We start from the raw sequence: 25,773 nt of genomic DNA, 5'->3' as shown, positions 1-25,773 counted from the left end.
TTAAGCGCATACGAAAATCGAAAGTCGAAAGCATCGATGGGAACCTAACAATAATGGCCAGATTTGATACAAATTATTATCCTAGTGCACTGAAGCTCTCTTACTGAGACTATCATAGGGCTGTTCACCAATCACAATTTTTGCGTGCATAATGAGGGTTTGATCTCAAAGTGAAAAATTCTAGCAGACTTTTTTATATTACGCCACCGGGTCTTGAAAAAAATCGCTTAAAACTTATTGCCCGAAGATGTTGATTACACCGAGAAAACCTAAGTAGCTCTTTTGATGCTCTAAATTATTTACTAAGGGAGATGGGATGTTGGCCTTAGAACCAATTCAACAGCGAGGAAACACAATAAATTGTCAGTTTCTCAGAGGTTGTCCCCCCGGCAATTCTTCACATATATGAGCATAGGGTTGCGGACATTGAGAATGTCTCGTAATGTGGTTTCAGAATTTTCCATCTGCAGGGGAGGGCGAAACAGCTGTCCACTGTTGCGATCCTACTTTATCGGTTCTTGACATATTGGTGTCTCGAAACGTTTTTCAAGTAGTATAAGCCTTGCAGTCTATTGCTTGTCTTCATACAATTTTTTTGGCTTATCAGATCTCTTGTAGATCCTACGTTGGCAGCGTTTATCGTATGCGGTCCCTTGCAGTTTCTGATTTCTCATTCATTTTCGGACCGTAGGTCTTTTCAGATCCGATACGCTGCGTTTTTTTAAGCATGGTATTGGCCATGCGGTTGAATGTTTAAATGTTTAGGCTGGCCTTGTCCAGCCACATTTATTCTTTTGCTTTTCGAGACAGCAATCTTGACACTTGCGCCCCGAAACACGTGATGTGGCGCGCAACGCGCGTTTCGGGGCGTAAGTGAGTAAAGTAAAGTACGGAACTTGATATAGTGCACGGGTCATTGTACAATTTATGTGTGTTGGCTGTTGGGCTAGCGTTACATATCTTCGCTACACAGTGCTGACGAGCCCCAAGAAGGGCGAAACAGCTGTCCACTGTTGCGATCCTACTTTATCGGTTCTTGTCATATTGGTGTCTCGAAACGTTTTTCACGTAGTATCAGCCTTGCAGTCTATTGCTTGTCCTCGCTTTTTGCTCTTAAACACTGTGTAACCTAGTATCAATTATTTCAAAGGTTTACATGTAACTAACATAAGTTAGTTAACGCTCACTATCTGTCCACGCTTTAAGCAGTATGAAACTGTCTCTTGGAAAAACGAGAGAAATAACTTTTTGAGCTAGACACCTAAGAAAAAATTCCTACGGGTGGCGGGGGCATGCCCCCGAGCCTCCCAAGAGGAGCGCTCGTCTTCGGCGCTCTTTTACATGGCTGTCAGTTTATAAACTTCCCTTTTGTTGAGTACTTCACCATGTTTTAAAGTTTTCCGAAGATTGAGGAGATTTCCCATCGGAATTTTTCCCGAAGACATGATGCGAACTTCTCCTACAAACATTTTGTAATTTTTCAGATGAAATTCTTGCAAAGTCATCAGCAAAATTGATGCCTCCCTGATCCTCCCTATCTTCAAGTTTGAAATTACTGTGTAATTTTGCGGCGTAAAGATACGCAACCATTTTCATTAGTTAGCATTCGTCATTATTTTCCTACGCCCGGCAATAAAACTGCATTCGAAATATGCTCAGAAAGCTAACTTTCACAGAAAATGACAGAAAGCAACAAATGTAGTAAAAAGAACCTTTTGTTTACTTTTAGCGATCGACTCTAACAAACTTATGGAAGACGTGGAAAGCCTCTCCAGTCATCAGGGCGGTGTACCCACCCAAGTACATTCCCAACTACACCCTACTCCTTTTAGCATCACTACTTTTTGTAAACGAAGCTCGATTCAACGCTGTTACAAGGTGTTGTCTCACTAAATACAAATTCTGATGACAGGTTCAGCTAGGATAGTAGCATTTCTGAACATAGAGGCCTGCCTGCAATTTGATGTATACGGGAATTTTAATTTCGGTGATGTTTTTCACTCAACCCCTCACGTGACGAAACAGACAACTGAGGTTTCAAGTTTCTCGAGTCTTGTTTGGCATTCAAACGCCGCTTGTCTGTTTCAGTCTACAATTCGACTCCATTTATGAGACATTTTACAGTCTTAAATTCCCTTTTTCAGGAGCCTCCTGACCAAGGAAAACGTAGTGTTTGTGATCTAAGGTAAGTTCTTTAAAGCCTGACCGTATAAGATGCTCGCCTTTTCGTTATAATTTTCGGTTTTTGTGGACATTAAAATTAAGCGTTAATACTGTAATTGTCTGAAATTGCCACCAGCAAATCACTTCAATTATGTACGTTTGTCTCCTATAAATTGAGTTCTTTGAACATAATTACTTATCCGTCGTTTCTTGACTGTGCTAGAAAGCAGTTTCCTTGTACAAACTCATTGCGACTGAATGCGGTGCGAAAGCTTAGAATCGAAAGATCAGTGTTTGAAAATTACGTAAAATATTTGTTAAAAACACACGAAATGATGGTACATTTACTCATTTTCGGCGGCCAGTTATCGACATTTATGTAAAGAGACCTTTTAGAAGTTCCAACTCACAAAACGAAGCGTGAAAGAAAGATGGTAAGGGGACGCTCATCGCGTGCATTTCTCGTGTATAGACGTACAGAATAATCAGAATGCTGACGTAACTGAAAGCACCAGATTTTACAAAACTTACTTGGCCTTGTGTGATATCTATATTTATCAGTATGCCAGCTGACGATGAATTAAATATTGTCAAAGATCTTATTTATGCGATCATTTTCTCTTATTGTAGATGTTTGAAATATAAACTCTACCTAATCGCTATCTCTTCGCGGTTGACCTTCGCCATCCTCGTTTGACTCTTGTCTGGCATGGGTTGCTTGTCTGTCTGGATGTAGGCAAATACTGTCATAAACGGCATACTTATTGGTTATGTATTCTGTATAAATAAAAAGAAAAAATAAATTTACCATAAAATAAAATAAAATAAAATATTAAACTTTAATAAATCTGCATTCTCTGGCAAAGTTTTCTTGGTAAAAAAAATGTTAAAATATCCGGTGAAAAAATTGTAGCAGTGCCAGACTGTTTATTAACTTCCTTATTAGTGAATAATTTACAACTAAATAGAACTTACCTTCTAGGCAAAACTGGCTTTTTTAATATTGCAGGACTTTTGCATAATCAGTTACATGTCTACTGTTTGCCTGTGTTTTTACATAGTAATTGTCATTGCCATATTACATTGGAAGTTTGTTTTTTTGTAGGCTAGGAATCTTTGCTAGATAAATTTACTTGTACAGTGGTCAGGTCAAAAAAATTATTAACGATCATGTAACATATCAACAAAGGATGTTCACTGATTAATTAGCTAATACTTTCTACACTTTATATTCCTCTCTGTTTTAGCATCATGCTTAGATGGAGTCTTTCGTGAATTCTCTGACAGTAGCAAATGTAGAATTGTCCTTACCTTATTCTGAAACTTTGAACAGTCTGGTCAATTACAATTCAGAACTCACCTACAATCCAAGGTCCACAGCTTCAAGTACAAATCAAAGAACAGCTCAGCTGGATATCAGCCGCAAGCTACCTACAAAGCTCTCCAAAAACCCAAGCACTTATGAAAGAGAACTACGGGATCTTGTCTTGAACTTGTATTCAGATAAGAAAAGACCTGTTGAAGAACGCAACCAATCGGTTGACATGGCCTCTTTTACTCAGGACCGTATGATCAACCGACCTCAAACCAAAGGTGCTTCATTCTGGGGAGCTTCGAAAATAACTGTTCCTCAGCCCCTTGATATGATGCACGTGACAGAACCCCATCAAGGCCAGTCAGAATCTGGATCAGAGGGATATGGTTCTTTGGACAATGGTGTTACACAAATAGAGGAGAATGGTATACAGAATCTACAAGAGCTGCAGGGGTATTTGGTGAAATTACACGACAGCAAGCAAGGTACAGTCATTTTAGTTTGCAGGGTGAACAATACAGCTTGTTTAGTGACCATGTTATCCTTGTTTTAGTCCAGGAAAATTCAAGGTAAATTTGAAGTAAGTTAAGTAGATTCATTTCACAACCCACACTGACATGTTTCATGTCATTAGCTAATGTGTGACTTGCAAAAATCAGAAATGGGAAAAGAAGGGATATCTAAACTGACACATGACACTGTGTCTCTGATCGCCCAGGTGTATAAATGGGTACTGATGAATTTATTGCTGGGGGTAACCCAGCAATGGACTAGCATCCCGTACAGGGTTGTAGTAGGCATACTCATAGTTCTTGCTTAATGCTACAGAAACCAGGTTAACCTCCAGCGAGATGAGAAACTTTGGCCCAATGTGGACTTCACCACTTCCTGCCTCTTACCATTCCCTTCAGAACAGTTATATATAGCAGTTCATGACAAATGGCGCTAACTGCTAATCAGTCAACAGAATGGAAACACTGCAAACTGGTGATAGAAGAGGCATGGAGATTTTACATTTCATGAGTCATAGGGAAGTTTACTTCAGTCAAGATGCACAGGGCTTTTCTTGATTCACAGGCACAAAAATGACCAATCACTGAGTCACAAAAATAACTTTTTTCCCATCCCTTTTGCCCAACAAGACCCAGTGTGCAATGTGGCTGTTCAAGAAAACATAGTTTTTCCTCTTTTACAGTGAAAGCAAAAGTTATATAAACGTACTTTGAAAATGTACTAGTAAAGATAATTGAGTAGAGATTCACGAAATCACTTTGAAATGTTATCCTTGTGTACTTTTTCCCATCAGCAGCAACATTAAAATAATTTTATATCAAATGTAAAAATACTGAAATGACAAGTCACACACACAAAATAGATGACTACAATTAGGATTTTGATTAAAAGAAATAGAACAAACTAATGGCAATTTTGCTATTAAGAGGGAAGAGAGAGATTATCTACATTAGAACTGAATAGAGAGATTGAATGTCTTTGGATTCAGGGACAAGTGTTTGTTAGGGCAACACAATCTCGTTGCTAACAGTGATCTAGGCTGTATGGTTACCACATGACAAAGTTTTTTATTAATTTTTGACTCCTCTCTGGCATGTCACTGACAACTTTCTTCTAACCAATCAAAATCTGAGAAGTGTGGTGGGTAATCTAACGTTTCCCATGTCAAGCCCACTTGTTGGGATGTCACTCCACGTCCCCCGTCTCTTTGGGGGGGGCATTGCGTGACATCCCCAAAAACGGCTGTGGAGGAGACTAGCCCACTGGTCAATCATCTAAGATCTTGATAAGTCCAAACAAACAGAATCCTGTAGAAAATTGTTTACAGGATTTCGAAGTGAATAGAAACATGTACCGGAGGTATGCGTAACTGCTTGTTCTTTTCTTGTTCCGCAGAAATGTCATCTCGCAATGTTAGCTTCTCTTCAGACCAGATGACTCCATTGTTTGATGACTCTGGAATCCATCTGGAATTCACCACGCCCTCTGACACCAGAATCTATGAGGTAGACAACGATGAATCTGCCACTAATGCCCAAAGGGAAGAGGTTACCGAAAATCGCGAGTTTCACCGCATCCTGCCGGAGTTTCGAGGTCGCTCTTCATCTGTTATTGGGGTGGAAGGCGTAGAAAACGAAGTAGATGGTTATCTTGTATCAGATAGACTCGCTGGACAGTGTAATGGTTTTGTCACTCAAGGCCGCGATGATCAAACGCATATTTTGAATGAGGATTTCACATTAAAAAACGCAAGTTGCTCTGACCACGAAAACGGCGTGGATCTTGAAACCGCAGAGCAGGGTGTGGCCAAAGAACAGAAATCATTTACAAGAGAAAACTACCACGATCTTGCTCTTCAGCGCGCCGGTTTGGAAGGAAAGCTGGAATCACTGCAGGGAGAGTTTGCCAGTGTCCTAGAAGACAGGAAGTTACTTCAGATTAGGCTTCAAGCGGTGGAAGCACGACTGAGAGAGGAGGTGCTAAAAGCGCGGGAAACTAAGCCTACTGCTGTGTCCCTGGTGGACGAGCTGCGACGAAGTAAGTTTGAGTTAGAGAGTCAGCTGGATAAGTTACAGAGTGCGTACGAAGAAAAACATGGCAATCTTAATGAAGCGCTGGAGCAGTTGAAAACTTCCAGCACTACTATTCAAAATCTCAAAATTAAGTTGTCCTTGGTAGAAGGTGAAATCTACCGGAGGGAAGAAACGGTGAGCGCGCTTCAAGCGGAGATGGATAGCTTAAAGAAATTGCTGGAGGAGGCCAAAGAGCAAAATGAAGAATTCAAGAAAGAGAACATGGCTTTGAATGCAGATATAGCGAGGCTCGTCGATGCGAAGGAATGGCTCCAGAAACAGCTCGGGTTTGCTGAAGACGCGCGCACGAGGCTGCAGCTTGAAGCGAGCGAATTTGAGTCGACGTTAGCAGCGAAGAATCGCGTGATAGAGCAGTTGAAATGCGAAGGAGCTCGTTCAAGTCAGCAACTCACAGAACTGCAACAGAGTTCACTCGAAGAAAAAACACAGATTCTGAAGCATATGGAGCAAGTTGAAGAAAGCATTACTCAACAAAACCTGGCTTTCAAAGAGATGGAAATTGATAAACAATCCGTGGAAAAGACTTTGGGAGCAAGAGTTGAGTCCCTCATGAGTGAAAATAGCAAACTCCTCAAGCTTATGAGTTCAGCTGTGGAGGTGCAAAAAGATCTTGACGCAGCTAAGCAAGATGTGATTTTGAAAGAGGCTCTGCTTGAAACCTTTGTCAAGGAAAAAGAAGAAGTAAAGGAGCAGCTGAAGCTTGCCCGCGAATCTACTGAGGAATACAAAAGAAATCTTCAAGAGTTGGAATCAAAATTTGACGCTACCAAACGGGAACTGAAGATGGCACAAGACGATATAGGAGAAAAAGAGTGCTACATTGAAAAGCTTCAAGAAGAAAAGAGACTCTTAAAGGAAAATCTCGACGTTGCGAATAAGGAACGACTAGCGTGTGATAACGCCATTCACACATTGCGGCTGGATCTCGAAAAAGTTGATCGTCGTTTTAAACTGATGAAACGAGAACTTTCCGCAAAGAACAGTCAGCTCGAGGAAACAATTCGGCAAAAAGATGTGTTTGTTGGAGAGCTGCGTACACTGAGAGAAGGCTTAGAGAATCAGGTTGCCTTGGGCTGTGCCGTGAAAGAGGAGTTAGCACAGAAGGAGAAACTCGTTGAAGAATTTCAGGAGGTGAAAGACGCACTAGAAAAAGAGATCGCTAGTTTGGCTCAGCAGCTGGAATATTCACGAGGGGACATTGCAAGAGTGGTTAAGGAAAGAAATGAGATCCAGGAACAACTTCAGAGTGCAGTGAGGTAATGAGGTTATTTTATTGCTGGCTAGGAAATCTATTGTGGAAGTTGTTGAACCTAGTATTTGTACAGTATACATATTTAGTTCTAAGGCAGCGTCCACACCACGCCGGAGACATTTGAAAACGCAGTTTTATTTGTACGGTTACGCCTACCGTCCACACTAATCTGTTATGAAAACGGAGCTTTTCGAAAACGCTCTTTAAACCGGAAGAATTTGAAAACGCTGGCTTTTCGTTTTCGTCAGTGTGGACGGAAAACATTTTGAAAACAGAGCTATTTGAAAACGATGACCTCACGATAATCTTGTGATTTCCCTGCCTAGTTTTGTTCAAACACAAATCCAAATTGACTGGTGATTCTTGCGTTTTTAAATTCCTCCGGCGTAGTGTGGACGGAAAGCGTTTTGAAAACGGAACTTTTTGAAAGCGATGACGTCACGATAATCACGTGATTTCCCTGCCCAAGTTCTTTTCAAACACAAATCCAAAATGACCGGTGATCGTTGCGTTTTTAAATTCCGCCAGCGTAGTGTGGACGGAAAACATTTGACGCGTTTTCAGGGTGAAACCTTCGTTTTCAAATTCCTCCGGCGTGGTGTGGACAGGGCGTAAACATTAAGTAAGCTTAATCTTTCTCTATCTCCACACTGGACGCTTTCTGCATAAGGGAGAAACATTTATTGGATACAAATGTCACCAGTCTATGTTTTTTATTCTTACTTTCAGGGATACCGTTGTACTCGAAGAGAAGTTTCACAAATCGTTGCTGGAACGAGAGAGATTGGAAGGCGAACTTGAAACTACACAGCAGTCGAACCAAGATGAATTGGAAGCGTTTAGAAATCAAAATTCATCGCTCAGAGAAGAAATCACGACAGAAAGAACACACCTACAGGCAGAAGTTACGAAAGAGCGAGATAAAGTCATCAACTTAGAGCAGGAACTGAAATACCTAATGGACGAGATTATACGAAAGGAAGGTAAGCATAACCAGGAGCTGCAGTCTTACGGAGAGACTTTGGAAGAAATGAAAAACATGAAAGAACTGGCTGAACAAGAACTGAAAACGCTTCATAAAATCACCGAGCAAAGTGTGGCTGAACTGAAGAAAAGCTACGAAAGCCAGCTGGAAGAAGCGCGAAATGATGTTCTTGCTCTTCAAGAGGAAAAAGTGAACATGGAGCAAGAGTATGAAGTATTCCGGAAGAAAGCAGAGAATCAACTTGGAGTGAAAAACCGAGATATAAGCCAAATGGAAAAAGAACTTTCATTCTTGAAGGAGACGCTGCAACAAAGGAAAGCCGAGGTAGAAAAAATGCAGATGTGCGCAATTGAACTTGAAAGAGAAAAGGGCCGGCTGGCTGGAGTGTTAGCAAGTCAGAAAACACTGCGAGAGCACGTGGTGAAGATGGAAGGTGAAATAGCAACCCGAGAATCAGCCTTGCTTGAGGCGGCAAACGAGTTACAGAGATTGAAGAAAGACAAAGAATTACAGCAGAAGACAGCAAGCGAGAAAATCGGTAGTCTACAAACGCAGTTGACGAACGTGAGGCAGGAAAAGAAGAATCTTCAGGATTCTTTCAGGAAGGAAAGACAGGAAAATGTTGCTTTAAGAAGTGAGATTGAGGAGAACGCTAACGAAAAAGTGGATTTGATTAAGAACTTAAGTGGTGCTGAGAAACAAATCAAGCAATTACAGGAAAAGGTTAAGAGCGAGGGCGATGAATTGAAGAGATGCAGATCTCAACTAGAAGGGTTGAAGGAAAGCTTCGCCGAAGAACAGACTGCGCGCGACAATTCACAAAGGAGATTGGAAGTGGTGTTGGAGCAAGAAGCAGCGAAGGATAGAAGAATGGAAAGCTTAGAATGGGAAGTTACTCGGCGAACCAAAGAGGTGGAATACCTAAAGGAACAGCTACGAATGATGGAAGAAAGACAACAGTTGGAAATGGAAAACTTGAAAACCGCGCTTCAAGTATCAAGGAGCGAAACGACTTCATTGCGTTCTGAGTTGTCTGAGGCGAGGAAGGCTAAATGTACTTACCAAACAAAGACATTTGAATTAAAAGATTCTCTGCTTATCACCAGGCAAGTCACAGAGTCGTTAAAACAGGAGTTATTTGTGAAGCGTCAGGAGCTGAATTCCTTAGTGAATGACGTGCTGGCTTCCAGCAACCTGCTACTGCTACAAGAAGAAGTTACAAGGAAAAGAGAAGCTCTGTCTGACTGTGAGGAAACACGAGACGACACAGATGGGGCTAAAAAGGAGTTTACCAACACCTTCAGGTAAAGATCCTATTTCAGCTAAAACACCCACCCATACGAACCTAGACGGATCAGTCAAGCACGTGTAGACTAAAGGTGCTTTCATTTGAGGTGATCTGGATCACGATCAGGATCAGTGATCTAAGAGCACCCGGATCATGGTGTATCAAAGTAGCCGATGAATTTGTAGCGTGTGAAGAAGCTCACGGGGCGAAGAGAGACCCCACCCCAACCTCCCCTCAACCCGCGGTCAGACCCTTCCAGCCGGAGCCTGTTCACAGGCTAATGAGTCCGTGACAAGAGTGGATTCATCTGTTCCTTCGATGCACCATGATCTGCATGAGTGATCTTGGATCACTGATCCTCATCCAGATCGAACCAGACGAACACACTCTAAAAATTAAAACGGGTTCTTATTTAGAACATAAGTTGCAGTTTATTGAAGTTAAAGAACTTGAAAGAATCTTGGATCTAGTGCAGGGTGTTAACTGTATTTCCTTAGAATTTAGTTTATTTTTTAGACATAGTTCTGTTTCTCGTGAATAAGGGAGGTCACATCCATTTGGACAGGTCCTTTCAAGAAAACTATATATTAATTTCTCGCTAGACACCTCATCTGCTATGTTGAACGTTTTGGAAATATAAAGATCTTATAAGTTTGTTTATTACTAAAATCAAAACTGGCTATTTCAATTTTTGCAATTAGGCAAGGATGAGGGATGTCGTAAAAATGGCATTCCCTGGTTACAGTTTCATAGGGTCTAAAGGTGTTATTCCCCGCCCCCCGAGTCCTTTGTATCCCTTACGTTTCCCTTCTGGACCCCTGGAGTAGGGTTTGGACTCTGTTATTGGTCCTCCCGTCGGCAGTGAAGCACTATGTGCTGCGTAGATCCTCACACGCTTACGTTATACTTTTTTTAACCGTTTTCAGGCCAATTTCTGGTTTACAAGAGTGTATGTCTTTGCTCAGGTGGGTAAATACTATGAATGTCTGACATTTAAGATGCATTAAAAACGTTTTGCAAACATAACAACCATCATCGATGGTTAGCTTGTAAAACAGTTGCTCGAGTAAACGTATGTGTAAAACAAACACATTCTGCAGTACGGTCTCGAAACAGGCATTTTCAAGTTCTCGAAACAGGTCAGTCAGGAAGGACACCTCCAACTGGGATTTTTCTCTCCTCGATTGTACTATGCTTATTTATCATTTACGTTTGATTTCCCTAGGTCACAAATCAGCAATCTTCAGAAACAGATGAATGATCACACAGACTCTGTTCAGACAGCCACTACATCTTGGAGGTAAAGAAATATTCTCATACCCGTCTATCTCTATTGTCATCTGTATCGCTTCGACTATAGGTAAGCAAGAAGCTTTGCGATCTTTTCCAGTTCGCGGGAAGAAAAATCGGGCAATTGTTTGGAAAATTAAAAATGCGACTGGACGCTTTGTAGAACAGCTATATCCCTCAAACTTGATTAATGCAATCCTTTATCTAGTATTTTAACATTGCTATTCATAAATTGTTCAGAATTCAACTTTTAAGGCAATTATTCACCAACGGATTCCCAAGCAAACACTAATTTCTAACGTGTGTTGTCTGCCCGTCAAAATGGCTTCCAAAACCGTGATAAGGTCTATCGATAAATCTCGGATTTTCGAACTTCTTACAAATCAAGGAGCAGAAAAACAATGCCATAACGTTGCTAATATCAGTCTTTCACCTCTCAGCCTATCTTGCTTTAGAACTGAACGTTAGTTTTTTTTTTTTTAATTGGCAACAGTGCTGTGTCGGCCTAACTTCTACCCTTAGAGTACTTTTGTATGACCACGAGAACCTTATTTCATCTCAAGTACTGTCAGCGAGATACAGAGGTTTTTTGACTCTGTCAGCAACATAACTGTCGTCTAGTCGTCGAGTTGCCTGAGGATAGTTTAGTCATTCTGTGTTTGTAGAAGTACGAGCTTACCTGTGTTTCGAGATCTTGTTTTCTTGTCTTCACACGTCGCGAGATCGAGAGAGCGTGCTGTAAAATGGCACAGCTACCAGATTTTTTTCCCGCCAAAAGCCACTGATTCACAGGCGAACACGCGTGCACCCTGGGGTAGTCGTAGTGGCAACACCTGTCAGACAGACGGGATGGGACAACTGCTGTGCACGTGGGTTTATAGCCTTGTACACCTTCTGATAATATTACATATTTTGTGTTTTTTTGGAAACGTGATTAGCCCCGTTTATCTCTAGTTAGAATTGAACGTTGTCATTCTTGACACATTCAGCTCAATCAGCTGATAAACAAAAAATAAGCAAAGTGAAAATTCATTATATTTCTGACCCGTCGCCTGTCGTGGTTGTGTAAACTCCCTTATATCTCATCTCATCTTTTTGTCATCATTTTTATTTTTTCTTGCAGGTCGTTTAAAGAAAATGTTCACCAGTTGCAAGCAAGTTGTAATTCTCAAAACAGTCAGCTGCTGACAGCCGAGAAGGACAAATGAACTACTAACAGAGGCTCTTTAAGGCGCATGCGCACCACTACAAACCTTTAAAGGGTTATAGAAAGAACGGAGAACGTTTCTTTGTAGTAGTCGGTAAAAATACCTAAACAACTTTCCACAGAAAGGCTCAACGTGTTATTAATTAAAAAATGTTTAAGTACAATACAATGTTATTTCCCATTATATAAATGTAACAACAGATTTTCTCAGTAACAGACAATTATTTTACTTTCTTAAAATCGAATTTATTTTCATATATATGATACATTTTCTAATTAACATATTTTATATATTTTTTTAGATCTTATTTTCCAGGTTTGTAAAAATAAATACTATTAAATTATTTTATTTTGCCGTGGACAACGATATTAAATAAAATTAAATACCTTTAAATTTCGTCATATCATAGCAATAATTCCTACTAAAAGGGCAGTGCTTTGAACATGTTTTGACGTAAAGAATGAATTCAGCATCCTCAAAGTTAAGGGATGTCTCTGACGGAGGGGGGAATTGAGAAGGGGCGTGCGAGGAACAAGAATTGGCGCCTGGGAAAGAGTTAGCGACGAGGGAAGGCGCGTTCTGACGTCATACCTTTGCTACGTAACAAGTCGGTATGAATTTGGTGATGGTTGTTTCAAAGCGTAACTGTTGACTGAAAAATGTACCGTGTTTTCGTTGTCTCAAAGTGAAGCTGCCATCCAGTATACTAGAAAAGGGTTACAGTTTCGACAAAATGTAAACCATGTGACCGCGTTTTCAAATCTGGCTAAAATGATTTGAATTTTAACACAAATGTATTCGCTATGTAGCATTCCAAAGGTTTCTATATTTATTCAGTATGAATCTAGCGTTCTATCACGAAAGCCGTTCTCTCATTGACAACGCTTCTCACAACCTATATTTTGGAGCTGTCCCGTCACCAGGCACCGTTGCATTTCTTCGGTGAAAGGCGGGAAACAGGAACGTGAGGTTTGATGGTTAGGTGGTGAAACAAAGCAAGTGCAAGAACTCTACATGTCAACCTGCACCGTACTTCAAACAAGTAGGATGGTATGGTGAAGAGGCACTCTCGCGCAATTTCCTAAACTCTGTCTAGTATTTTTAGAGCTGGAGCATAATCACAAGCATGAGCATAAGCATAAGCGAAAACGGCCGCGATATAAACATAAGCATAAGCAGAAACTAAGAAGAACAAACACACTTATTTGTCTTGTGCAAGTTTTCACTAGTAACGCGCTCGACATAAGCATAAGCACAAGCACAAGAAAAACAGAACTAGTTCGTTTTTCTTGTGCTTATGCTTATGCTTATGTCGAGCGCGCTACTAGTGAAAACTGCACGAGACAAATAAGTGGGTTCGTTCTTATGTTTCTGCTTATGCTTATGTTTATGTCGCGGCTGTTTTCACTTGTGCTTATGCTTATGCTTATGCTCATGTTTGTGCTTTTGCTTATGCTCTATCGAAAACCAGCCTTAAGAATCACTCTGACCAATCACAAGAGACGTAAACAGCTCCGTGAACCAAGCGCGGGAAAATGTACGTGTGCATCCCGCGATTGGTTTTGGTTTTGCTTCTCATTTGGTGAAGAAAGTGGCGCGAATTTTGACAACCAAACAAAAACTGAAGTAAAGCAAAAACAAAGCAAACGCAAAGTACTTTCGACGCTCAATTGAAAACCGCTCTGTGTATATAGCTTTCAGCTCATTTTAGCGAATGTAGTATATTTATCATTAATTTAGTTAAAGTCCATGAAATATGATTGGGTCCCATTGTCTGAATTACGACTTTCAAACCGAAGCAGAGTATCCAACAACTCGTCTCCAGTCTTTGTGCCACCCTGTTCTAATGTGATGTTAAGATATCGCTGGCGCAGCAAATGAGCAGCGGCCTTGGGTTGCCTTTGACGAGTGAGGATTCCTTTCTTGTTGCCGCCTACTCGTGTCGTACCTTGAAGAGCAAAAGCATACAAGAATAGGTACAGAAGTACATAAGTAATAGGCCCAGTTAGAAAATTGCTCCAGCAGTGGTGCACTGCATTTGTGCGCGCACTGTCTTCGTATAAAGCAGTGTTGAGTTTTTGACAATGTTCCCTGCGAGAGAGGTGCAAAAACTCCAAGATCGGTTTTTCATCCTAGGGCTCCTTATACAACTAGTCAGTAACAGTGATAGCTCTGGGAATGTAACTGGATTGAAATTCGAAGTAGTATTAAAAAATATTAATCGTAATCATCATCATCATTATCATCAACATTGTCATTATCAACATTGTCATCAACGTCATCATCACCATCACCATCTTCGTCATTATCATTATCACCTCATCTCACTCAGGTCCTTTTGTATCAATGTCGTTAAACAACAAAGCTAACAAAAGTAAATAAATATTTTTAGATGTTATGAACTCACCCTGTTGCGTCATGAAGTCTGCAAAGTTCCAGATCATCTCACCAATAAAAAACTCCTTCTTCAGTCTATCAAATACTGGGAAATACTGCAAGAGTGTCTCTACCTATAGTGTACATGATAGGAGAGTTATGTTTTCATGTTAAAGTCATAGAGGTAAACCATAGAAGACAGGAAAAGAAAATTCTACCTACGCCTTGATGGTCATTGAGGCCGTAGATCGGCTCGGTAAAAGAAAACATTTAGGGCTCTCGTTTCCCTGTTTTTCTTTCGTAGACCCTAAACCAAAGTGATCCAATCTGGCCAATCACAACACGTCTAATTACAGATTTGAGCGGAAAAATTTCAGAACCCAATTCACGATTGGTTTTAGTTTTGCATCTGATTGGCCGAGAATACAACGTGTTTGTTGCTATCAGTTCGACCAGGTTACACTCTCATTTTGAACCCATAACAAAGCAATAAGCCCATTTGGCACTTACTTGATATTCCTCTGAAAACATTGCCGCTGGTTCCTGCAACGGATTTAAACATTTTAATAAAACATTATTGACGTGGTCCTTATATCAATTTGTTCATGAGTTGGACGCAAGTATGAGGGGCAAAACAACACATCTTAACCGTGGAGAGAAAGACGGAATAACGAAAGAACAAGAGGTTCTTTACCAGGCGTCTTGGTGACGTGTAAAAGACTGGTTAACACGCACTACGTAAGCATAAACACAATCAGTTCACAAAAATTAAAAGGTACTTCCCCTACGGTTGTCACGTTGTGCTTATGCAGTAGTAAACCACGCGTGAACACCGTTGTAATGGTTCCTACTCTACGACTGCATGACCAGATTGAAATCTCAGCGTTTTTAGCAAAGTTAACTTCTCCCAATGTTAAACGCATTTCTGAAGTTATTTATATGGCGTGTTAATTGTTGCACACTTCCAAATAACTTGAGTGAGGCAAACCGGACGTGAGGTATAGAAACTAGCGACCCACACCTCGGTAATTGCTTCGAATTGCACATAACAGGCAGCGTTCAGAGAACGCGGACCTTATAAACTCTTATCGTATTTGCAAAAAACACTCCTTCTTCCTGCGACTGAAAAAGTTACACGCCTTTAAACAATTAAAAGGGAGAAGCTAGCCAATAATCACTTTAACTAGCTAAAAGAAAACGCTCAGCGACCCAGTAAAAACATTTTCTCCATATGGAGACTCATAACGTCAAATTTGTAGGCACGTACCACGTGCATACCAGCCACAGTATCCGCTCCATACTCAGCCTGTACAACCGGTTTGGCGTGAGTATCAAACCAGTCTCTGAGTTCCCGCTCCACCTGTTTCGAAATAAGTTGAGTTTGTCCAAAGTCGTGGTACCAGGCGTAATAGCGGTTGCAAAAAATCACATCACAAAACTGCACCTGGAAAAGATGGACGAGATCAGAGGGCTGCAGTGTATGTTGTTCTGATACTCACTAACAGTATCTTATAAGGATTTATGGCTTGTGTTCTATAGCTGGACCAAGAAACGGTGGTGTAGAAAAGTTACTTAAAGCACAACCGAAGGCAATTGCTTTATGATATTGTTAATGCAATCATCATTGCGAAAACGTTTGTAGTAGGCACAGGAATAAATTACAGGGTGTTTCTTAATCCTACCCCGTCCCGTCTGACAACAAAAACGCTCGACAGCCTTCTAAATTATAGACCTAAATCAGAGTTTCCTTGGAGAGACAGTGGAGTTAAGTGTTTGTCGTCGCCATTGATTCAAACCAGAGTTGTTGGTCAATAGGCTGTATCGATTGTTGAGGTTTATCAAGCTTTGCTCGTTTTACCTAACTATCATAAAAGGAAAAAGAAAATAGAAGAATTTGAAGTTTCATTTCTTACAACTTTATCGTTCCAAGCTTTGAACATGGTAACAAACGTCACTGGTCGCGTGGAATCCAGTTGGCGAGTTAGGTCAAACAGAGTTCTGGAGAAAATACGCAAAACACAATGAGATCGTAAGTTAAATTATCGTGACGTTAACCATCGTGAAACAACTCTTTTATCAAACATGTGGCGTTATATTGATCACACCACAGAGAACAGAGGCGCTGCCAAGCTGTCAAGGCCTGACCAATAGTGTCGTGAGCAGACGCAAGATTTGAAATACAGTGATTTACGTTGAATTTCAGTAATTCAAAATATACGTTTACGCTTTGTTCGTTTAATTACAGTCACCACTAAGAATTTGGAAGTACATCAAGATAATATCACTTAGCTGATGATTTTCTGTATTCTCGTCACCTGCTTGCTTAATAATGTATAGGTATTGTAATGAGAAATTAGATTTTGATCACTCCTGGGAATTAAAAAATCGCGTCAGCTACAAAACCAAGATGATCACTCCTCTTTTCAAGGACTTTGAGACAGTAAACTGAATTTGAGTGAGTTCTCATTTGCTTCCTGTTATATGTGGTGAATACGCTTTTTGTGATTGGCCATTACATAATTAATAGCGGGAAATGGTTATGAAACCCAACAAATTTCTTTGTTTTAGGTTTTTGTTCGCTTTTTTGGCTTTGACCATGCACAAAACACAATAGTTGTTTACATGTACTCCGTACTGAGGAACTAACAAATAGAGACGTTTTGGTTACGTAATTGTGCACGGTCGTGGACCTTCCAACAAAAATCTTGACATCTTGGTTTGCTTTTTTTATGTTTGCCGGACTTCATAACCATTTCCCTCTAAAAACTATGGCCATTGTAATTGCTTCGGTTCTTGTGTTCAGGCTTGCGTTACCTGACCTAATGGACTAGCACATGTACTCTCGAATGCGCGCAAGCTTTCTTGGTGCAAATAAAGTAGCAAGTTGAAACAGGTTGGAAATTTTCTTCTTGTGACTCTGTTTGGTGAGTTCTTTAACTTTTGTGACAAGTACTCAAGGCTTAATTGCCGTGTTAACTAAAGTTTCATGTACTAAATTATCTTGAATCTGATTCTCCGTCTTGCAAACCTTAAGTCTCATATCTATGAATCAAAAGGCTATTAAAAAGAAATGGCACTACGGTCAGAGTCTTTAGAAAAGGTACTAAAGTTGGCGTTGACCAACTGGTTGTATGTTCTTACTTGAAGTAGGGAACAGATTTTTGCTTGTCACTGCACGGTTCATTGGCTACTGACCACATGACAACCGCTGGTCTGTTCTTATCGCGGCGGATCAGCTCCTCCATGACCACTTTGTGATGTGCCAAGGATTCTTCACCCAAGTTGTTGCTAAAAGAAAGGTAACAGAAAGAGAATTAGGCTTACAGATAATAATTGTTACATAACATAAACAAAACATCTTTTTGCTGTAGAAATTTATTCCAATTTAGCTTTAGAAGATTTGCAAATGAAATCATATTCTTAATCAATTGAGCAAATTATTTTTCAATACTGTGCACATCTAAGAGATTAGGTAGGTGGAGGGGGTGGGAAAGGAAAAAAGGAGTAATTTTGAACCATAATAACAACATTTATTACCAGTAAAAACTGGATCATTGGATAACACAATTCAAGAGTTTTCAATGGCGTTAAGACATCATAGTACATGAGCCATAATGTACCATGCTATAGAAATATGGTAAGTGCACACATAGATTTTGGGGGCATTTTTAATTTTTATTCTATGTTAGTTTTCTATGTGTTGGGGGCATTTTTAATACAAAAATTATTCCACTTGCACTTGTTGGATATGAGATAAATATAGCCAACTCGGTGCTACATGCCTTGTTGGTGATTTACCATCTCATATCCGACGTGCACTTGTGGAATAGTTGTTGATATTTAGGCACCTGTTACACAAATCAAAGAAATTCTAGAGGGCCCTGAGCTCAAATTTTAAGGATTCCTATAGGAACATATTTTGCATTTTATTCCCACTCATCCAGCATGACCAAAGACCAGAGCATGTAATCTATTGGATAGTAACAATCAGAGACTTCTTTGAATACTAAGTGGCACAAATTAGCCAACTAGGACACTTAACCTCCAAAGTGATATACAAAAATACAAACACAAAAAGCATCAAGTATTTGTAAGATTCAGAAGAGAATTAGAGACTTACGGTCTAATGCCAACTCCAGGACACTCATCTACAACCACGATTCCTTCTCTATCAGCCATGTCCATGATTTCATCAGCATAGGGATAGTGACTCGTCCTAAAGCTGTTTGCACCCAGCCACTTGAGCAGGTTGAAGTCCTTAGCAATCATGGCGTAATCAAGACCTTTACCACGAATCTAACGTGAATTACAAAGATGGTTAGTTATATCTCAGAAGGTCATGCTGCATGAATTGCACATCCAGAATTGCCTCCTCCTTGGCACATTCTGTCTCTAGAAGAATCATGGACAAAGAAGTGTGTGCAGTGGAGGGTACTCCTTGACACCCTATGCTCTCCCAGGGGGAGAAAGGAATGATGATGATGATGACGACAGTGATGAGGATGATGATGCTGATGATGGTGATGACGATGATGATGATGATGATGATGATAAATGAGTGAGCACAATGGGTGTTCCTTTGTTAATCAGTGTGGGTGTAGGTCATGTCAGGATGCTATTTATTGTGACAAGAATGTCTGGGATTGAGCTATCCTTCTGGGCCCCAAAAGATGACGAACTGGGCTGTCTTAAGTCCTTGCAGTTTCTTGCATGGCACCTCTTAGAGCAGCATCAGCTAGCGCTTGCTCTCAAAGATTTCTCTTAAGTGATCACTATCAAAATATTGTTTCTTAGACCTTTGAATACCTTCCACAAAGGCTATGGCATCACAGGATGATGTTACTCAGTGTAACAGATCTGCAATTCTTACAAAGCCATGTCGCTTCACACCTCTCTTTATGCCAAGATGCTAGCCAATTACTTAGAATGAATAATAGATCACTGCCAATCACTACTAGAGACACCTTTTAGAAATGACACTTCCACTGAAAGATGACTTTCCAATTCCGCTGCCTCCCCCTCACCAATTGTTGTGTTGCTGTGAAGGTCTGTGCAAATATATCCCAACACTGGTTCTTGGAGGAGAGGAGGGGGGAAGGGGAGGATAAAAATGGATTAAGCATTCAGAAATCATTGTAAACATAATCCTGATGCAACAAGACTTATTCATATATACATTGTAAGGAACACTTAACATTCCACTTAAGATGATCCCACAAAAATGATGATAAGTTACTTCTTACATCAGCATCCTCATGTTTTCCAAATCCTTTGAAGTAAAATGGCTTGTTGTTTATGAGTAGGCTTGTTCCTTCAACCTTGACAGTTCTAATTCCCACAGGGAGATAATACACATCTTCCAGCATAAACATGGTAGAGCGGGTGATCACCTGGAGATATGAAGAAGATATATCAAAATATACGTAGGGGCCAAACCGCCCCCCCCCCCCCCCCGCCCAAAATGTTTCGTCAGTTCTTGGGTATTTCACATTATTTTGCATTACTCAAAAAGTATTGACTCTTTCTACACCAAACTTGGCAGATGAGCAGGAGACCTATTACCAATTATATTTATATGAAAAAAGTTGTGACGTCACAGTGATGACATCATGTTTTTTGCCACTTTTGAAGTTTTTAATATGCATATTTTTTACAATGTGTTTGAAAGAGCACGTCAGGGGAAGTTGAAACCTGAAAACATTTGGCCATATCACAAAAATTAAATGAAATATGGCATTTTTAATCATGAAACATAACTCTGCAAAATATGGGTCCCCCCCTTGAGAAAAATCCCCAAATTGGAGCCATAATTTTGTTCCAACAAATGCAGCTATGTTGCATATGTGATGTGCCAGATGACTAAAGCAAAAATAAAGAAGAAAATCGGAATAAAATATTATCCCTCTAGTGTTATTGCATTAAAATTAGTTTTGTTATGTCATAAACTGTGACGTCACCCCTTTTTTTACTGTTAATACCATCTTAACAAAGCTGAAAATCAAATTTCTAAAACCATATGATTTTTGACAACATCAAGCTTTCTATTTTTCTAGATTATTAGCTTTCCTAGAAAAATACTGAAAAAAATAAACCAGAGACTGACTTAAGAAGGACAGTATGGTTAAGCAAACTCCGGGGGGACAGCAAAAAAATATTTAATTTACCATATCTCGAAAAATAATCATCATAGCAAAAAACGGTTTCTGGCATTTTACTCCTCAAGTGAAGGCCTTTCCAAGGATACAATATTTACATCAGATTTTACAAAAACTTATAGCACGTTTTGGTGACATCATCAATTATGGCGTCATAATCTGACATTTTGTCACAACTTCCGAATTAAAATAAACTGGAGACCAAAGAAAGCTCATCTGCCAAACTTGTTTCAGAAATATATAAACCAAGTAAATATAGCCTTCATGAAACATTAGGGGGGTGATTTGGCCCCTACATGATAACAAACTGGGGCACTGGACAAATACATTGAAAGAAAAGATAAGCCCATGGAACAGGGAAACTGTACGCATATGGATTGGGTTATTGCTGACCAAGCACAAGGTCAAGATGGTTGAATATTGGCGGAGTTCTTTTTGGCGTGTTTATGAACCAAGACCCAGAAAAAAAAAAGAACAATGCTGATATTAAGCCATCTTGACCAAACATTAGCTTAGTCAATGAAGGATTATCATAATGGCACAAAAAACACCATTTTCTTGCGAGCCCCAGGTAGGCAAGATAGCCCCATCTTGCCTGCTCAGGTAGCCAATCACAGCACAGGATTTGGTTCATCTTGCCCACTTGTGGGCTTAGCCATATAATAAAAGAAAATAGTCCATGATAGCCATTTTAGTAATTTCTTGAATAGTAATTTAGGTTGTTAATTAAGTTGGAATCATGTATTATTAAATGTAATAATAAAAATGATAAATGAATAGTAATTAAAATAAAATCAGTTTATTCCTAATTTGCTTTAAAATGGTTTTCAGTCGAGTGTCGAAAGTAATCAAAAGACAAGCAATTACTTTGGTTTTGGTTTACAGTAACTACAGTTCGGGACTGGCTGAGTAGTCTAATTGGTAAGTAATTGGTTTAGTTTTGGTTGATCCAACACGCAATTGAAATCCGCTCTAATTTCTTTCTTTCTTTTCCTTGTTCTTTTTTTTTATTGCAATACTACACTTTATGTACAATTTTACAAAAAAACTAAAGTTACTTACATCACTATCTATCACTACTTACAAATTACAAATTACAATACCAATCAACATTGCTTACAACACTAACAATATAACAAACTTTTTTTTTTACAGGAGTTTATTCTAAATACCAATGCTCTAATTTCTTAATAAATTAGTAAATGATGCACAAAATAAATACTATAGGAAATAAAGTATTATAAATAGTAAAATATTTTTACCTTCAGCGAGTACAAATAAGCAGGCTGATCACTCATTCCAATTGGCCACCATAGCACTGGATTCTTGACTGACAGCGTTCCTTCAAACACTTCAGGGCCTCCCGCTGAAGCAACAACAAACCCTGATTTATCAAATAACTCATATTGCATGGTGATGTCATCCTTTGGAAGCATGACAATGTTACTGATGGATGAAACTGTCGCAAGAACTTTAACTTCACCAACATTATCTGAGAATGATGTTGTCACGGTGATGTCAGAGAGATAAATGGCAGGTGTGGTGTACAGCTTGACTGGGCGATGAATACCAGCATAGTTGAAGAAATCAAAAGTGTACTTCTGGATAAAATATCCAGGAGGATACCTGGAAAAAATTATTGAAAATCAAAAAACTATTTTATTAGCTGAATGTTTACTAAACATGCATTATTATAGGGCTCGAGACAAACTTTTTAATAGAACAATAATGATTGTACTGTTAATTGCAATCTGCAATTATTGTTGCAAATGTAATGTTGCAACATAGAAGCTCAATAGTACAGCTGGGCTGTCAGGGCCATAACCCGTAACACCTGTTGTGGCTGAGTATGTTTGATTTTCCCTTGATGCTACAGGTGAACTTGCCTGTTATTGATAGAATTCACCCACAAAGTAACAAGTTTATTACGGGTGTGGAGAACAAGGCTACAGGTGACTCAAAACTTAACATTTGACAGTCCTGGTACAGGAGTAATTTAGAGTGCTGGAAATCCCCACACAGGTATTTCCTTCTGAGTGTTAGCCCTAAAAAGGAAATGGAGTCCACATATATAAGGTGAACAGAAATTCTTTACCTTGATGGGGATTTGCACCCACCTTGGGTTGATTTCTACATTTTACTACCAAATTACAACAATTCTCAACTAGTGCTAATTTCCACTGGTCAGGTTTTCGTACCATATTATTTTGTTTGGTATCTGGAACTAAAATTGTTAAAACTGTTGGTCATGGCAGGACTCAAAAAAAAAAAAAAAAATGGAATTCTAGCTAGCCCTTGTGACAAGTAGCCCTAAAATTTTGCTTGCCCTGGGCAAGTCTTAGTTTGCTCTTTTATGATTTAGTTGGCAGACAACTTGCCTGATGCCTTGCCAATCGGGCAAGTGAGAGTGAAAAGTTACCTGCCCAGAAGGAGAATTTACTTGTCCTAGACAACTGTACGGCAATTTTTTCAAGCCCTGCATGGAGAAGTTTAATTTATCTGAGATATATACCCTTTGCCTTTCACACTGTGATTAGCTTTACATTGATGCCAAGTTTGATTTTCAAAAAATTACCATAAGAATATTATGGTATTTTACTAGCCAATATAAACCGACAAACCACTCTTGAATTTTTATAGGGGCGTAACTGAACTAAGTTTGAAATATTGTTAAAAGGAAAAGGCGACCAGTGGAATTTATTGATGTCTACTCTGACACCCATCAGACTAGATATCAATAAATTCCACTGGTCGTCTTTTCCTTTTATAAGATTCCATTTATGAAATAATTATTTATAGTCAATAACGTAAGGTAAAGAGCTCAATAGAACAACAAAAAGTCTCACCAGTCTCCCCCTGTGAGATACTGTATCTCCCCTGGGGGTAGGGTTGTTGGTGTAAGTGTGTTATTGACTGCGGCTGTGATTCTGTTTGGTTTATCAAAAGTGAGCAGAGGTGTCACTTCAATTTCAAATGGCAGATGGCCTCCTGAATGATCCATAACTTGTTTACCATTCAACCACTAAAAAGAAAAAGACAAATGGAACAAATGATGGACTGATGTTTCAAACTAAATTAGAATTATCATCACTATTAATTATATATCTACATGGTCTTTTTGCTAGCCAGATGGACAAATAACATTATCTGTTGAAAATAGCATCAATTTATTTATTTGTATAAATGAAATTAAGTGTATTAAGAAAATCAATCTTACCACAATAGTATTGTAGTTTGTGCTCTCAAATCTTAGGACTACCCTGGTTGTGTTGGTTTCCCATGACCTGGGAACATAAACTTCTTTCTCATACCAAACCCAACCAATAAAGTCTCTTAGTTTCCTGTCCTCAGTGATGTCATTGTAGCTTGATGGAACTGGCATAGGAATTACTTTTCCAGACTAAAGAAAAAGAAGAAAAGAAAACCAATTGATGAAAATCAAAGATAGAACATGATAGCAGAAGTATGTTTGAAAATTCCCCAAGTTGCTAAAAAGTTATCTGACTTGAGAATTTTGAAGCTATAATAAATAAACATGGACTGGTTTTCATTTGAATGTTGAAAAGTAATTGATTTTGCATCACTACACATTAGGATTGGCTTAAAAATCTTGTACCACTTGTTCATCCAATCAGAAGTAAAACCAAAACCAATTGCTTGCATATGTTTTACCATGCTTTGCCTCAGCTACATGAAATTATGTCGACTTATGATTCCTTTACTGGATTGTCTGCAACCATTGTGATTGGCCTGAGTTATTACTTTGGTTTTGGTTTTACGACACTCAATTGAAAACTGCTAATTGCTGTAGGTGGAATGCAAGAGGAAGCGTTGCTTAATAGTAAATTTTGTAGACTCTCGGGCCTTGAATACCAAGGTTGCATGAATGATATCACACTTCCCTCACACACAAATAGCAACAAATCCAGGAGAAAATGAACATGCTTTGCAACATTAGTTTTATATGATCATTTTATCATTTTATCATCTATATCTAATATCTGCTTGCATTATCAACACAGTGTCCATGCCAACACTGGATCAACTGCAAATTCTTTTAATGAACATTAAGAAATACAAAGAGATAATATTATCATCTTTTGACCTTGTTACTAATGTTAAGCTTTTCATCAATATTTTTAAAAATGGGGTACTAAGTCAACACCACACACCAAGCATCTAAAAATCTCTTCTTTTGGTACGGAAAATTTTTGTGGAAAAGGCTTTTGTGCATTTTATGATAAATGGGAAAAAATAATTAGATTAACACTGAAAAAGGTCTTCAAGAATTTTATTGAAATTAATTATTTAAACATTGAAAGGAATTAGATTCTTTTCTTCAAGCCGTGATTTTATATTCAGTATTTAGTGCCTCGACAAAACAAAAACGTAGTAAATTGCATCAGAAAGGAATTTAAATTTACTACGTAACCCAGGAAAGATTCTCAATTTCGTTTCGGCCAAACATCAGAACGGTAATTCCACACGCACGTTTGCTTTCAATGGACTCGATATTTTGAGTTACAGGTTTAGTTGAGTTAAGTTACAGGTAAACTTGAGCTTAAATACAAATTGAACGAATTTGTTCTCTTAAAATAGTCAACGTTATCGAAAAAATGATCTAACTTGACTAAAATTTTCCTAAGCGAATCCATCGTATGGTTAAAGGAGGATTCCCTGACAGTTCTTCCTGTGTAGTTCGTTTCCGCTTGCAATTATAATACTAATTTTCGAACACATACAATCAACGCAAGCTTAGGATCTAATGGTAGAAATACGACTTTTATCTCTAGGCTAATCGTAAATGTCTTTAATCAAACGGGTTCTGGTGTCATTATCTCTATATTTCTAGACTTACCTGCCACAGTGGTTTAGCAAACCACATATTCTCGAAGCCGCCATTTCTGTTGACTGACATATCGGCGCGAAAATCCCACATACCACTGAGGTCCTTGACTTCTCTTCTCTCAGAATCTTTAGGAAATAACATGCCAGGTAGAGCAGCCATTATAAGGGAGATATTCAAAGCCGTTACGATAAAAACAGAGTGGAACAACATCTGTAACGACGCCATGTTGCGCTCACAAAAGACCCGCGAGGTTCCCGCGAAACCTGTTGCTTGCACCAGCTTCCTC

At 39.2% G+C, this 25,773-nt stretch overlaps 2 protein-coding genes across 2 annotated transcripts; one reads left to right on the top strand and one right to left on the bottom strand.

Moving 5' to 3' along the window:
- The first annotated feature begins 2,027 nt into the window (after positions 1-2,027).
- Positions 2,028-12,500, top strand: LOC110052638 (uncharacterized). The gene is made up of 7 exons (XM_089279178.1): positions 2,028-2,185; positions 3,411-3,963; positions 5,387-7,340; positions 8,066-9,625; positions 10,536-10,574; positions 10,835-10,909; positions 12,023-12,500. The coding sequence occupies exons 2-7, from the start codon at positions 3,423-3,425 to the stop codon at positions 12,105-12,107; spliced, it is 4,254 nt and encodes a 1,417-aa protein (XP_089135304.1). The 5' UTR covers positions 2,028-2,185; positions 3,411-3,422; the 3' UTR covers positions 12,108-12,500.
- LOC110052635 (beta-glucuronidase-like) lies at positions 12,328-25,750 on the bottom strand. The gene is made up of 12 exons (XM_089279179.1): positions 25,497-25,750; positions 23,856-24,038; positions 23,485-23,660; positions 21,901-22,264; positions 19,727-19,873; positions 18,604-18,779; positions 17,625-17,771; positions 16,397-16,481; positions 15,751-15,927; positions 14,994-15,026; positions 14,515-14,617; positions 12,328-14,055 (listed from the first exon to the last, which is right to left on the bottom strand). The coding sequence occupies exons 1-12, from the start codon at positions 25,710-25,712 to the stop codon at positions 13,844-13,846; spliced, it is 2,019 nt and encodes a 672-aa protein (XP_089135305.1). The 5' UTR covers positions 25,713-25,750; the 3' UTR covers positions 12,328-13,843.
- Between the last annotated feature and the right edge of the window lie 23 nt (positions 25,751-25,773).

The sequence above is a fragment of the Orbicella faveolata genome, unplaced genomic scaffold (assembly GCF_042242905.1).
Source record: "Orbicella faveolata isolate gen_17 unplaced genomic scaffold, um_ofav_v1 contig_47, whole genome shotgun sequence".
In the NCBI taxonomy this organism is placed as follows: Eukaryota; Metazoa; Cnidaria; class Anthozoa; order Scleractinia; family Merulinidae; genus Orbicella; species Orbicella faveolata.
Note: the sequence above shows the minus strand (reverse complement) of the source record. Positions and strands in the feature narration are given on the sequence as shown.

What these genes read in the sequence shown, in the direction of transcription:
- LOC110052638 (XM_089279178.1), top strand. Translation starts at nt 3,423, where the DNA reads ATGGAGTCTTTCGTGAATTCTCTGACAGTAGCAAATGTAGAATTGTCC. An exon ending in ATTACACGACAGCAAGCAAG is followed by an intron (nt 3,964 to 5,386) that starts GTACAGTCATTT and finishes CTTGTTCCGCAG; the next exon opens with AAATGTCATCTCGCAATGTT. An exon ending in GAGTGTATGTCTTTGCTCAG is followed by an intron (nt 10,575 to 10,834) that starts GTGGGTAAATAC and finishes TGATTTCCCTAG; the next exon opens with GTCACAAATCAGCAATCTTC.
- LOC110052635 (XM_089279179.1), bottom strand. Translation starts at nt 25,712, where the DNA reads ATGGCGTCGTTACAGATGTTGTTCCACTCTGTTTTTATCGTAACGGCT. An exon ending in TATCTCACAGGGGGAGACTG is followed by an intron (nt 22,265 to 23,484) that starts GTGAGACTTTTT and finishes AATTTTTTCCAG; the next exon opens with GTATCCTCCTGGATATTTTA. An exon ending in AAGCTTGGAACGATAAAGTT is followed by an intron (nt 15,928 to 16,396) that starts GTAAGAAATGAA and finishes CATCTTTTCCAG; the next exon opens with GTGCAGTTTTGTGATGTGAT.